General features: G+C 44.4%; 1 protein-coding gene across 2 annotated transcripts in view; it reads left to right on the top strand.

Annotated features, from left to right (window-relative positions):
• The window catches only part of LOC143286956 (uncharacterized), a 16627-nt gene extending 3545 nt beyond the window's left edge, over positions 1–13082 (top strand). The window contains exons 4-9 of one of the 2 annotated variants that reach the window (XM_076594929.1): positions 793–966; positions 1980–2192; positions 3312–3575; positions 4885–5061; positions 6227–7447; positions 12531–13082. In XM_076594929.1, the coding sequence (XP_076451044.1) occupies positions 793–966; positions 1980–2192; positions 3312–3575; positions 4885–5061; positions 6227–7447; positions 12531–12601 (2120 nt within the window). In that variant the 3' untranslated portion in view covers positions 12602–13082. Of the gene's footprint in view, positions 1–792; positions 967–1979; positions 2193–3311; positions 3576–4884; positions 5062–6226; positions 7448–12526 lie in introns of both variants that reach the window. The other variant, XM_076594928.1, reaches the window with a different exon arrangement.
• Positions 13083–15000: the final 1918 nt, after the last annotated feature.

Below are 15000 nucleotides of genomic sequence, written 5' to 3'. Positions count from 1 at the left end.
GTGAGAGGATCAATGGACGCATTATCCATTCATCTATAGGCCATTGCCCCTCCTGAAAGGGTGTCAGATAAAACACATTATTGAGAAGGAAAAAAAACACAAATATACTTAATCCAGCGGTAGACATTTATCTAAGTTGTGCACAATACAAATAGATAACACATACATATATTTAACTGCAATCACTAAAGTTATACGGGTGATATCAGAAGTAGTACAAGCTTGATAAACTTACGACGTAAGAATGGATCGAAACTTAAACGCGGTGGTGAGAGAGTGAGTGTTGGGGGATGGGTGTGGTGTGGTGTGTTGGGAGATTGCGTTGTGATGTGGTAGAGTGGTTGTTGGTGTGTGTGGGGTCAGTCAGCTAGTTAATTAGCATGGAGGTGTGATTGGAGAGAGAGAGAGAGTCTGTGTCTGTGTTGTGTCGTGCCGAGCCACATTCCTGTATCAGGACTGTCCGGTCCATTCATTATGTAAGGTTTCACTGGCTCTCAGTGCTGCAGCCTTCGGGGCCAGTAGGCCTTTGGGGATCATCCCAAAGCCTTCTTGACTGATCGAGAGAGTGGGGATGCTATGTGAGCAAGCCACTCTCCACTATGGTCGAATTTCAGCCCATAAGTTGGGACAGCAGTTGCCTCCTCTGCTGGTCTGATGGTCATAGTCAGACACGAATCCACTATGATCAGATCATAGCCCAGATTATCTGAACAGCAGTTGCCTTCTCTAGTTTTCTGATGGTCATAGTCGACACGACTGATTTTCATTCATACATATGCATGACCTTTGCAGCCCCAAACCATCTGATGGTGGTGTTGACCACTCAGGAGTTGGCCTACTACTACACGTCCTCCAAGTCTCTGGTACAGCTGGTGTGCAAGAGAAAGGGCAAAGGGAGAACCATTGAGATGTCCGAGGTCAACAAAAGAAGTATCGACGCCATTGTCGAGTTCCTGGACAGAGGAGGTACGTACGTAAATATTTTCGACGATGACAACAACAACAACAGCAGCAGCTTCAACAACAACATCCACGTTATTATTTTCTTAACGAAACAGATTTTTTTTTTTTTTTTACAGAAACTATTAGTATCGAACACATCTGTAAATGACAACAGATTGTTGGGAAATTGTCAGTATTGTTACCTTTGAACCCAGGAGTGCAGCCCGTCAAGGCCTTCTTCTTCTTCTGCGTTCGTGGGCTGCAACTCCCACGTTCACTCGTATGTACACGAGTGGGCTTTTACGTGCATGACCGTTTTTACCCCGCCATGTAGGCAGCCATACTCCGCTTTCTGGGGTGTGCATGCTGGGTATGTTCTTGTTTCCATAACCCACCGAACACTGACATGGATTACAGGATCTTTAACGTGCGCATTTGATCTTCTGCATGCATTTACACAGGAAGGGGGTTCAGGCACTAGCAGGTCTGCACATATGTTGACCTGGGAGATCGTAAAAATCTCCGCCCTTTATCCACCAGGCGCCGTCACCGTGATTCGAACCCGGGACCCTCAGATTGAAAGTCCAGCGCTTTAACCATTCGGCTATTGCGCCCGTCGTCAAGGCCTGATATAGCGCGTTTGGGTTTATGCATAGGTCAGGCGTCTGCAGTTTATATTGTCGTTTATTCACGCGGATGTGGTGTAGCTTATATGTATTAGTCCTGACGCTTTGACACCTCCCTGAAACTGAAACAGTTGTCAACTTTATTATCTCCCAAAATAAATGAAAATTATGGTCACACACTCGGAGATACGTACATGTTTAAAACATCCAAAGGGATCGAATGAAATTACACTGACAAGTCTGAGATAATTAAACAAAAAGTACATATTCAAGAACAATTAGCAGCGTTCAAAGTTAAAAAAAAACAAACCGAACCACGAACTACACTAACAAAATAAAGCCCTCTAACTCCACTGCTGTTCTGGATGGTATTAGATTACTATACACACATGATGTGTGCACGGCAAACAGGTCGGGAAGAGTCGGGCCTGCCAGTGGTCCACATGGCCTTCGGGGACTGGGCGGACGGGGTGGTGAAGGAGGCGGTGAGGTTCGTGGAGATGGAGTGTGGGATCCGTCTGCTGGAGTCCCCGCACCTGGGGAGCTCCCGGCCCCTGTTGGTGTTCTGCAAGAACAGCACCCAGCTCCAGGAGGACATCAGACACGCCACGGAAAACACACGTGGTCAGTCAAACAGTTTGCATGGGTGTGTGATAGGTTAAGGGTGTGAGGGGTGTTGGGGGATGGGTGTGGTGTGGTGTGTTAGGGGATTGCGTTGTTGATGTCGTGGGGTCAGCCAGTTAGTTAGCTGACATGGAGGTGTGATGGACTGGGGGATGGTTGTGGTGTGGTGTGTTAGGGGATTCCGTTATGATGGGGTAGAGGGGTTGTTGGTTTGTGGAGGGTCTGTCAGTTAGTTAGCTGACATGGAGGTGTGATGGATTGGGGGATGGGTGTGGTGTGGTGTGTTAGGGGATTGCGTTCTGATGGGGTAGAGGGGTTGTTGGTGTGTGTGTGGTCAGTCAGTTAGTTATTTAGCTGGCATTGAGGTGTGATGGATTTAGGGGGGGAGGGGGGGGCGAGGTGTTGGGTGTTGGGGGATGGGTGTGGTGTGGTGTGTTAGGGGATGCGTTCTGATGCGGTAGAGTGGTTGTTGGTGTGTGTGGGGTCAGTCAGTTAGTTAGCTTGCATGGAGGTGTGATGGATTAGGGGTGTGTTGGGTGTTCGGGGGGTGCGTGTGATGTGGTGTGTTAGCGGATGCACTGTGATGCGGTGGAGGGTGGATGGGGTGGCGATGGGATGTGTGTGGTACCGGTGGGGCCGGGAGAGGGTGTTTGGATGTGTGTGGTGTGTTGCAGTGGGTGATGAGTTTGTGCTCGATGTATTTCGTTGAGGCTCGTTCCGGATTCCGATGACACCATACTATCTCTTTCCAGTTTCGGAAAAGTAGGCAATGCTTGGTAAGAAGACAACATGACCTCGTTTTTCTTGTTCGCAATTGAAAGAAAAGAAAAATACAAATTCTGAACAGAACACATACATTGAGTTGACACTAAACACACCATACACGTGTTTATTGCATATGGATATTATCATGTGGACACTGAATTAACTACAATACTACAATGAACATAAAGAAATATGGAATCGGCTGTTTCACTGGCTTTCAGTCAGCATTGTAAGTGCGTTGGAATACGCTTGCTGGTCAGGAAACTGCTTAGCAGATGTGGTGTAGCATGTATGAATTTATCCGAACGCAGTGACGCCTCCTTGAGTAAGTGAACTGAACTGAACGTTCTCCAGATGGCTGGGACGTGATGCTTCTGGTTCTGACGGACAGAACGAAACTCGTGATCAGGGACACGGAAGCCACGCAGAACTTCGGAGCCAAGGACTGCCTCGTTTTCAGCCACTCGGAAAAGCGGTACCGCTTCTCGGAGAACGAGGCGGCCCTGAAGTGGATCAAGAAGTTTCTGGGCAGGTTCCAGATCGAGGTCTCCATCAGGATGAGCAGGACCGATTCTATGAAGCGAAGTTTCATCAGGTTACTGAAAAGTGAAGAAAAAGGTAAAGAGCTGCACTTTTCTTTTCATGAATCCTGAATGACTTATTCATCATACCTACCTGCCATCCTGACCATGTTTTGTTCCTGTGTCACTTCTTGTTGTAGCTGAGAAAATGTCGAAGTTTATGTCAATTACGGTGAAGCGTGTGTAATGGAGTGATTAATATTTGTGTCTCTGCCTCTCCATCATGTATACCCACTGATCAGGGAAATCCGGAAAGTTTATATACCAAGATATTCATTCATTCATTCATATGTGTATGTATGTATTTATTTATTCATTTATTTGTTTATCTGTTCTTACTCATTTATTCATTAACTAATTTATATAAGGTTTGGTGGTGACCCATTTGGGTCAAGTCACTGTGGTGTACGTCCCATTTGTTTTTCACCTGTTGATGTTTTTGATGTGTTCCCTTCACCACACGTGAATATTTCTCTTCTTCAGATAGCAAAGTATGTTGTGTTTTCAGTATCACCTAAACGTAACAAAAAAAAACTGTATGATCTGTTGAATAATACTTCTAGAAGACGTTCGCTGAACGAATCTCGATTTACAGCATGACTATTCACTTTGTTCTACTGTGTTTGCGTCAGCTCTAAGTAATGATTTTTTTTTTTTTTTTTTTTTTTTTTTTTTTACAGGATTGGGTTCAGTGATGAATGTTGGTTCATTTGTTTCGTGTGTGAAATGCCAGATATATCTAGTCCAATGGACACCTATGGCACGGTGTCACTGCTGTGCATTGCCAGTATGCTACGACCTTGATGCCATAATGTCTCTGTTGTCGTCACCCCTGTTCATCACTATGTGGAGGAAAGTGGCAGAATGGTAAAGTCTTTATCTGCCTTGAAGGTCTGGGTTCGAATCCTGGTCTAAACTGTTATCTCACGTTTCAGTGGAAAATTGAACTGAGCGTCAAGTCATTCGAATGAGACGGTAAACCGACGTTCTGTCTGCAGCACGCACTTTGCACACTGAAAAAGAACATGGCATGTGACATAAGTGTCGTTCTCTGGCAAAATTCTATCTTCTTCTTCTTCTTCTTCTTCTTCTTCTTCTTTTTATTATTATTATTATCATTGTTATTATTATTATTATTATTATCATTGTTGTTCTTGTTCTTGTTGTTACCATTATTATTGTTGTTGTTGTTGTTTTTGTTGTAATTATTATTATAGTCATTATGGTTATTGTTATGATTGCTATCATCATTATCATCATCATTTTTATGATTGTCCTTCTTCTTCTTCTTCTTCTTCTTCTTCTTCTTCTTATTATTATTATTATTACCAATCCTTGTGACACAGGGGCCTACCAGGTGCTGGGAGAGATGAGCGAGCAGGAGGCGAAGAACGTCGTGCTGTTCTTTGACAAGCAGAACGTGGGGCTGACACAGGCGGAGCACGGGCAGCACGTCTCTCCCCTGGTCCTGCTGTGCGCGGCCAGCCAGCAGCCGGAGCGTCTTCTCCGCTCCTTCCACCAAGGTACAGGGTTCACACACACACACACACACACACACACACACACACACACACACACACACACACACACACACACACACACACACACACACACACACACACACAAAGTTAAGGACCATCTGGGAACTTCTGCACTTTTCTTTGTTTTTGTTTTTTCTTCTTTGTTTATTTGCTTTTTTATTTTTTTTCTTATCTTTTTTTACCCCCAAAAGCGGAGTATGGCTGCCAACATGGCGGGGTAAAAACGGTCATACACATACAACCCCACTCATGTAGTTTCGAGAGAACATGGGAGTTGCAGTCCACGAACAAAGAAGAAGACGAAGAATATATTTTTAGATTTCTTCATTTTTTTGTTTATTCTGATTTATTTATTCATTAATTTGATGACTTACCCATTTATTTAGCTATGTACCCCGTGTTTGTTTTTTTTGGGTTTTTTTTCCTCAAGTCCTGACTATGCGTGTTGGGTTACGCTGCTGGTACAGACGTCTCCTTGATTAACTGAACTGAACTGAACGAAACTGAACTTCTTGGGAGGTGGAGGGGATGGGAGCGGGGGCTGGGGGCGTGGGGGGTGGGGGTGTGGGGTGTGATGAAATAAACATAAACGGCGGCTCATGCAATCAATGTATTTTATTTACAGGGGTGTTTTCTTTCAGATGCTTTTCCCTTCTTTTTTTTTTTTGTCTCTCTTTTTTTTTTTACAAATAAAATTTACAGCTGTCGTAAACTCTTTTTAGGAGTGGCCGCTTGTAGATATTAGTTTTGCAGTATTCATGATATAAATCATCTCACGATGTTGTTGTTTTCTTGTGTTTTTTGTGTTTGTTTTTCACATTTTGTGAAAATATACCTGCTTTTATGAAGCATGGCCTGACATTTGCTGCTCCTTGTTTTGAAAATACCCGAAACGTCTTCATGTCTTACAGAACACACAATGACCACAAATACCTTTCCTTTTGTTGAAGATCTTCGAGACGTCTGCCTATAATACAGAACACACAATGACCACAAACACCTCTCCTTTTGTTGAAGATCTTCGAGACGTCTACCTATGACACAAAACGCACAATAAACACACTTTTCCTTTTGTTGAAGATCTCCGAGACGTCTTCCTGTCGTTCGCAACACACAATAACCACAAACACTTCTCCTTGTGTTGAAGATCTTCGAGACGTCTACCTGGTCATCACCACCCGTAGTTCCGAGGGGTTCCCCGCCCTCGCGATGTTCCCGAACCTTCGTCACGGCAGGCTGACCACCAGCGATGTCTCGGCCAAGGTGGTGGAGAACGCCCAGAACAAGAGAGTTGTAGACGGCGTGAGGAAGTTCCTGAGGAAGCACACGGCCCCCTCGCAGCGTCCACAGACAGCAGTCCAAGGAGATGAACCGCAATACTGTGAGGTAGAGTCGGGTCACTGGGAACTTGGCACACCCGAGTCGCCGGAAGGAGCGGCCGGTCCCAGCGTGCTGTGCGTCTCCGGGCGTTTGGAGTCGTCGTCTGAGGACGTGGAGGGTGACGGTGAAGGCAGCGACAGTGACGTCGTAATATCCTATAATGACGTCGTTCATGACGTTTTCAAGGTGCCTCGCTCTCCGGCGTCCACTCCGGGTTCCGAAGAGGTTCGGACATTCCAGCCACACGAACCGCACGCACCCATACCTGTACACACACAGCCAAGGACGCCCCACCCCCACACCCACACCCACACAGTGCCACCGCAGTCTGCAGTATTGCAGGACCGAAAACAACCACGCCACATTCCTCTCTCTCTTCCATCAAACATCCGCGGGACTGACCCTTCTCCTCCCTATGGGGCTGTCCACGGGGAGGTGTCGTTCCGGAAGTCCCCTTCATCCACAGCTATTGTTGTCGTACCTCACTTCCCTCCTCCTCATTTTCCTTCTTCTCCTTCTCATCCCCCCCACCCCAACCCCAACCCCAACCCCCACCATCCCCTATATCCTTCCACAGCCATCCAGGTGCCAGCTACAACAGAAAGAGGAGGAGGAGAAGAATGGTGGGAATCCCGCACGGACAGTTCTGCTGCAAGACGCTCAGAAGACACGGTAGGGAAGGAGGAAAGACAGGGTCGGGAGTCTGCCTACTTCTCGTTCTCATCTTCCTCCTCTGTGCGGCACACCTCCGAATCTTGTGCGACGTCATCACAGCGGGAGGGGCCTGCTGCTATCGATGATTCCTCTGCCCGCAGCAGCAACAACAGGGCTACTGCTGCTGCCGCTGCTGCTGATTCCAGAAGGGACTCGTGGGCCAGAAGGAGGAGGAAGCAGCGAAGCGCGTTGCCGCCCTCCTACCAGGTGGAGCAGGATTTGGGGACTCCTCCGTCTCCGGCCCTCCCCTCTTCCTCAGCCCACCCTCAGGCAGGTAGTGAATGAAGCAGTTGCCTGGCTATCACCGCCCCTCCCCCGCCCCTACACACACACACACACACACACACACACACACACACACAACACACACACACACACACACACACACACACACACACACACACACACACACACACACACACACACACACACACACACTAACCCTTTGTGTTTCCTGAAGATCGTGCCGTGGTGAAGTCTTGCCTTGTTTTGTTGTTGTTTGTTCGTGGCGGTGTTAGTGGTTGTGTGGCTTTGTTTTGGTTTCTTTTTTTGTTTTTTGTGTGTGTTTTTTTTCAAAAAGGTTGTGCTGACCCATAGATTGATTTTCAAAACGTTTTATTCATGTGGAAGAAGACGACATCAGAACTTGAAGACTCCACCCTTTCCCTTTCTCTTTCACTTTTTTTTTCTTTCCTTTTCTGTTCTCTCCTCCCCTGTTCATTTACTTACGTCCTCGCATGTTCCTTCAGGGGGCATTTAGCTGTAGTAAAAGACAAAAATGAATATTTTACGACCACATTCCAGAGAAGGATCACCTGCGGTATCATTTCATCAGTCACGGACTTGCATTACATTTCGCGTTCCTGTAAGGATTACCGGTTTAAGCAGAATACGAAGCCTACTTAATACCAAGGTACATGTAACAAGATATGTAAGTTTAGAAATGACGTGTAGCAGTTGTTATTGAAGCTGAAATGGCTGGGATTCTTCGTTCGTTTGTGCTTTTTCTTTCTTACATATACATACATACATACAAACATATATATATATATATACGACTCGTATATATATACATATATATATATAGACAGAGAGACACGGATATATATATATATATACGAGTATATATATATATATATATATATATATATAGAGAGAGAGAGAGAGAGAGAGAGAGAGAGAGAGAGAGAGAGAGAGAGAGAGGACGAGTTTATTTTCGTTACGAACGTAACACCAACCTGTATGAGACCACAGACAATTTCTAAGAAGAGGTAATATTCCATTTGTACCTCTTTACACCTGGCTGTACTGCGTATGAACGAAATAAACACGAAGAGCTGGCTACAGTTCAGAAGTTTGGCTTAAAAAAAAATAAATAAAAGAAGAAAAGAAAATAAAATGTCAGGCTTACCCGGGGGATTTATGTATGTAGTCCGTGTTGATGTGTTAACAATCTCTCCAAGCAAGGTAGCGTTTATAACCATAATTACAAAAACAAAATGGAGATTGTAATTTGCATTTGTTTCTGTAAAGATGATATGCGACCATGAACAAATGAAGAAGGAACATAGATCGATAGATAGATAACGAGAGAGAGAGAGAGTTGGATTTATACATAGACCATCCAATTGATTATTTATATTTGCGTGTACTCTTAGAAGGTCACGACGCACCTGGAAGCGTGGCTCTCGCGGATTTTGTTGTTGCTGTTGCCAGGGTTCTTGTTGTTGCATAATTCAGCAATGTTCACGGCTGGAATGTTTTGAGGCGATCGATCGCCTCAAAGAGATAATGGCAGAGAGAGGGAGCGGCCGTAAGTCTAGCATGAAAGGCAGAGTACGATGCTTTGCAAATCAAACAAATGTCGGCATCATTTCCAAACCAACATTGCGCAAATTTCTTCAAAACGGAACAGAGTCTCTGTGGGCTTTTCCAAATACAATAGACTGGGCAACACACTAGACGCCACGTTCTTGGCATCAGAGATCTTTTCCCATCCCTCTTGTGGCCAATCAGTGGCAGCCTCTGTGCGTGTGTGTATGTGTGTGTTTTTGTGTATGTGTGGGTCTCTGTGTTTGTATGCGTTTGTGCATGCGCGAAGGTGTAAGTGTACACAACTCTCAGGATAGTTCTGTGCACGTGCGTGTGTGTGTGTGTGTGGGGGGGGGGGGGGGTGCGGAGGGGTAGAGGATGAGGTATGTGTGTGTATGCATGCCTACACTGTGGGAGCAAAGGAATATTGGAACGTGCGGGTGCGCATATATATATCTTTGTATGTATGTGTGTTGGGTTGGGGGTGTGGGATATGGGCGTATATGTGTGTCCTTGTACAAGTAAGTGTGCCTCTGTATGTGTGTGTGTGTGTGTGTGTGTGTGTGTGTGTGTGTGTGTGTGTGTGTGTGTGTGTGTGCCGTGGAAGCTGCGATACGTAGCTTAGAAATGAGTGTGTGGAGGGGGGTAGAGGGGGTGCAGGGTAATGTGTGTGTGTGTGTGTGTGTGTGTGTGTGTGTGTGTGTGTAGCGCGCGCGTGTGTGTGTGTGTGTGTGTGTGTGTTGGGGCTCATGTATGTTTATGTGTATTGGACTGTGCTTTCATATCTGTGAAACTACATGTTTGGTGCATATGTTATGCATATGCATGTGTATGTGTGAATGTGTGTCTGCTTTTCTTTACATTTATTTGTTTATTTATCATCATCATTGTTGTTGTTGTTTTAATTTTATTTTCATTATTTTTTTTAAAAATTATATATATACGAGTATATAATATATATATATATATATATATATATATATATATATATATATATATATGGGTTTTTTTCTGAAGGCCTGACAAAGCGCCTTGGGTTACGCTGCTGGTCAGGCATCTGCTTGGCAGATGTGGTGTAGCGTATATGGATTTGTCCGAACGCAGTGACGCCTGCTTGAGCTGCTGAAGCTGGACTGTTTTTCAAAGGTGTTTTTTTCAGGTGGCGAAAGACGACATCACAGCTGTAGGACTCCCCTCACCCCCTTCCTCCATCTCTGTTCTGCTTTTCTGTTCCCCCCTCCCCCTTTTTCCTCTGTGTGGTGTGTGTGTGTGTGTGTGTGTGTGTGTGTGTGTGTGTGTGTGTGTGTCTGTGTGTGTGTGTGTGTGTGCGTGTGTGTGTGCGTGTGTGTGTGTGTGTGTGTGTGTGTGTGTGTGTGTGTATCCCAGCAACGCATATAATTTTTCATGTGGATTTGTGTGCCTTTTCATGCCATTTTTTTAAACTAATGGTGTCAAATATATATATTTAAAACATCGGTGCTATTTACTTCTGATACATGTGGTATATCTGCGATTCATAACGTACTCGTTTTCTGTTGTACAAGCATGATTGAGTTACTGCTGTCACACGAAAGATTTGCAAGGCTTTACGAAGCATAAGTTATAATAATAATAATAATAATAATAATAATAATAATGGTACTTATATTGCGCAGAATCTTGTGCAGAGACAAATCTAAGCGCTTTCGCATCGGTTATGATGATGGTGATGGCACGGATACTAGCACCTATCTTCAGTCAGACCAATGCCTTAGCGCTTAACAAACACGGAGTCATTTGCACAATAGACCGGCTGCCTATCTGGGTAGAGTCAAACGAGAGCTGCCCCTCAGGCACTCATCATTCGTTACCTGGTGCATTCAGTCAAGTTTCAGTGACGCACACACATACACTCACACAGATTTGTAGCAACACCAACACCACCACCACCACCAACAACAACAACAACAACAACAACAACAAAAAAGGGGAAAAAAAGAAAGACAGACATGTAAAATATTTCTGAAAGTTGTCAAGTTTGTGTCATTTGTTAAGTTATCTGCGCAAAGAAAACAATAAAGATACCGATATGCAAACGTTACAAACGTTACAGCAAAAACACGACCAACAAACTACAAAGACAAGGGGGTAAAAAAAAGACCATTTCTTATTCATTGGAGCTGAGAATGAAAAGAAAATTCAGTATTCATGCAAGATTGCCAACTTGTTCCCAGGGAGGAAAGAAGTGGAATTGAAATATTCATTGTTGCGTGAGACAGCCGACACACACGCAAAGGGGAAACAAGGTCACAACTCAGTGAAGCGACCGGTAGACTCCTTTTATGGAACGAAAATTAATCTTATACAAGGCGAAAAGAGTTAACAGCGTTCAAATTATCATCAAAATATTGCAAGCGAAGCTCTTATATGAAGAGGGAATGTCAAGGAATACACAATTTGCGGAACTAAGTTGGTATTGCCATTGAACGAGGGTTTGTAAGGAGAGTGAGGATGGCCGTAGAGTTTAAGAATTTCTCGGACATTATTTGATCTTCTGTGGAGTGGCCTATGACTCAGAAATTAACGAGGAAAATGACACGTTTTCAAAACTCTGCTGGCAAAAGGACATAATCGTCACTGACTCCTCCAGTAGTGGGATATCATTCGTCACGGACTAACCAGTAATGGGATATATCTGTCATTGACTTTTGACTTTCCCGGTAATCAGATCTTTCATCTGTGTTCGTGGGCTGCAACTCCTATGTTCACTCATATCAACGAGTGGACTTTCAATGTTTTCAGTGTTACATTAACAGGTCTGCACATCTGTTGAAAAAAAAAGATTTGATATCCAGTACATTTCATTTTCAGTTATTCGGAAAAAAAAAAAACTATGCTGAGGACAATGTCCAGAGAAATGAATATGTATATGGAACAAGAGGATAAAAAGACTATAGTCTAAAAACGCGCTTACTTGCGTGTGTGCCGTTTGTGTGTGTGTATGTGTGTGTGTGTGTAGGTTTGCGTGTGTATGTGTGTGTGTGTGCGTGCGCGCGCGCGCTCGTGTGTGTGTGTGTGTGTGTGTGTGTGTGTGTGCCAGCATGAGTGTGTGTGTGTGCGTGCGCGCGCGCGTTCGTGTGTGTGTATGTGTGTGTGTGTGTGTCGGGATGTATACACGTTTCTATGTAAAACGGTGGCTGTATTTCGTTTCTCTGTGTGTGTGTATGTGTGTGTGTGTGTGTGTGTGTGTGTGTGTGTGTGTGTGTGTGTGTGTGTGTGTGTGTGTGTATGTGATTTGGTGTTGTTATTTCGGTGGTGTTATTGAAATGCTTTTTTTGTTGTTTACACTGTCGCACAATACAACCACACGAGAACGTTTCTATTCATGCTGATTTGTTATCTTGATTTTCTAATGATGTGCCTACATTCCATGTTTTTCTTCTTCTTCTACTTTTTAATTTCCAATAAAACAATTAATAATAAACACAACGCTATCATTCTTGTCCGTTTTTCTTTTCTGGTGAGACGCCTTTGAGTGCTACTACTGAGTCTTTTCTTTCAGACAGCTCCCGAAGGCAGAGAATTCCCAAAAGGAGAGCCAAAGACCGATATGAGCGGGAGCGAGACGGTGACATAATCCACTTGTTTGAAGGCCTGACTATTAACCAGCCTAAAATGAAGAGAAGCGAGTTTTGTACGAGCGATGCAGGGCTGGAAGTGGCGTGATATATAGTTAACCACTTGACTACTGAACATCTGATGGAACGATTTCAGCGTGGAACGAGTTTTGTTTGAAAGGATAGGGTTGGGTTTTTTTGTTTGTTTTTTGGTGTGTGTGTGTGTTGTTGTGGGTTGGTGCTGCTGATTTTGCTGGGCAAAAAGCGATGCAATTCAATGAAGAAGTCCAGATTACACGCACACACTTACACACACACACACACGTACGCACGCACGCACACACACACACACACGTGCACTTACACACACACACACACACACACACACACACACACACACACACACACACACGCACACACGTGCACTCACGCACACACACACACACACACACACACACACACACACACACACACACACACACACACACACACACACACACACACTTTAAAAAGAATCATGAAGCCAGAACAAGGTTTAGACTTTGACATTATCCATTTCTCGAACATGCATAATGTTAATCATGAAATCCACGTGAAAGAAAATAATAAACACAAATCATTTGGCATCATACGACTCGTGTGAATTTTTACATGTATCACCATCTATATTATCTAGAGGATGTATCTCAACTAACCTATACTATACAAACCACTTTTTTTCTTTTTTTTTCAGCAAGAAGTGTCCGTGTAGCTTACTAGCATACACTGTACAAGCTTCTTGTTATCAACCTGTATATGTGTAACCTTACTGAACCTATATAATTATCTCGGCACATGTACTGATAACATCAGCAGCCAGCTAAATTATCCCCGAATGCATCCACCAACAAGAACACATACAACATGAGCAGGAGACTCTATAGATACTGCGATAAGAAGGAAGGTGGTAGAATGGTTAAGACTCTCATCTGCCAATACAGAGTCCGCGAGGGTCTGGGTTCGAATCCTGCTCTCGCCCTTTCTCCCAAGTTTGACTTGAAAATCGAACTGAACGTCTAATCGTTCGGTTGAGACGACAAACCGAGGTCCCGTAATCAGCACGCACTTGGCGCACTGAAAAAGAACCCATGGCAACGAGAGTGTTGTCCTCAGTCTAGCAAAATACTGTCGAAGAAATCCGCTCTGATAAGTACACAAATATATAAGCATGCACCCAAGGCCTGACTAAGCGCGTTGGGTTATGCTGTTGGTCAGGCATCTGCCTAGCAGATGCGGTGTAGCGTATATGGATTTGTCCAAACGCAGTGACGACTCCTTGAAAAACTGAAACTGAAACTCAGAACTATGATATTCCCCTCCTCTTTCATAACGTGCGTAACAACAGCAAACAACACATAGCAGAGGCGAAGTGGGACGCCCCCCCCTCCCCTACCCTCCCCCAAAACAAAACTAGCATCAGACGATTGACAGGGACTTCCAGACAGTGAAGAAGCGATCGAGCGACGCACTAAGTATAGCTGCTGACCGAACAGGTCGAGGAATAAAAGAAAGTACAGGTGCCAACTTGGGAACACGAATACTACAGCAACAACGATAAGAACAACAAACTTATTTTTTCAACCAATCGTGCATGTGTCTTCCCCTGTATTTCAGGATATAAACTGACACAGAAGAAGACAAAACATAACATGTGAACAGTCAAGTTACAAACATTGCAGAAAATACATGCTCCTTCATTTCAAATCATATCTTGTCTCCTGAACTCAGTGACCCATTTTACCCAGAGTTTACGAGAAATAACCAAGTGGTAGGCAATCACAGATAACAACCCTGTTATCAGAGCTGTTTCTCCCATCCTAAGAACAAGGAGATCTGGTGCACTGTACGTGAATCTTCGACTTTATTGCTTCTCATACACAGGAACACAGACACTCACAACACACACACGCGCACGCACACACACACACTCACACGTACGCACGCACGCACGCACACACACACGTATGCGCGCGCGCACGCACACATATTTTATCTGCCTATCGATGTACCGATCTATTTTTTTCTGTCTATCTATGAACTGAATTCAGGAAAGTTCCTTCCTGTCCTGTGCTTAGTCATGCAGTTTGTCGCCCTGTGTCAACAATCTCACGACAGATTCTCGTGACAAATACTTCGAGTCACACACACACACTCTCTCTCTCCCTCCCCCCCCTCTCCACTCTCTCTCTCTCTCTCACACACACACATACATGCACACACACACACACACACACACACACACACACACACATACATACATACATACATACATAAACACACACTCTCACATACACACACACGCACACAGACACACACACACGCACACAGACACACACACACACACACACACACATGTGCACGCAATCACAACAGATGTCTA

This window comes from Babylonia areolata, chromosome 10, assembly GCF_041734735.1.
Source record: "Babylonia areolata isolate BAREFJ2019XMU chromosome 10, ASM4173473v1, whole genome shotgun sequence".
Classification (NCBI taxonomy): Eukaryota; Metazoa; Mollusca; class Gastropoda; order Neogastropoda; family Buccinidae; genus Babylonia; species Babylonia areolata.
This window is presented reverse-complemented; position numbering and strand designations above follow the sequence as displayed.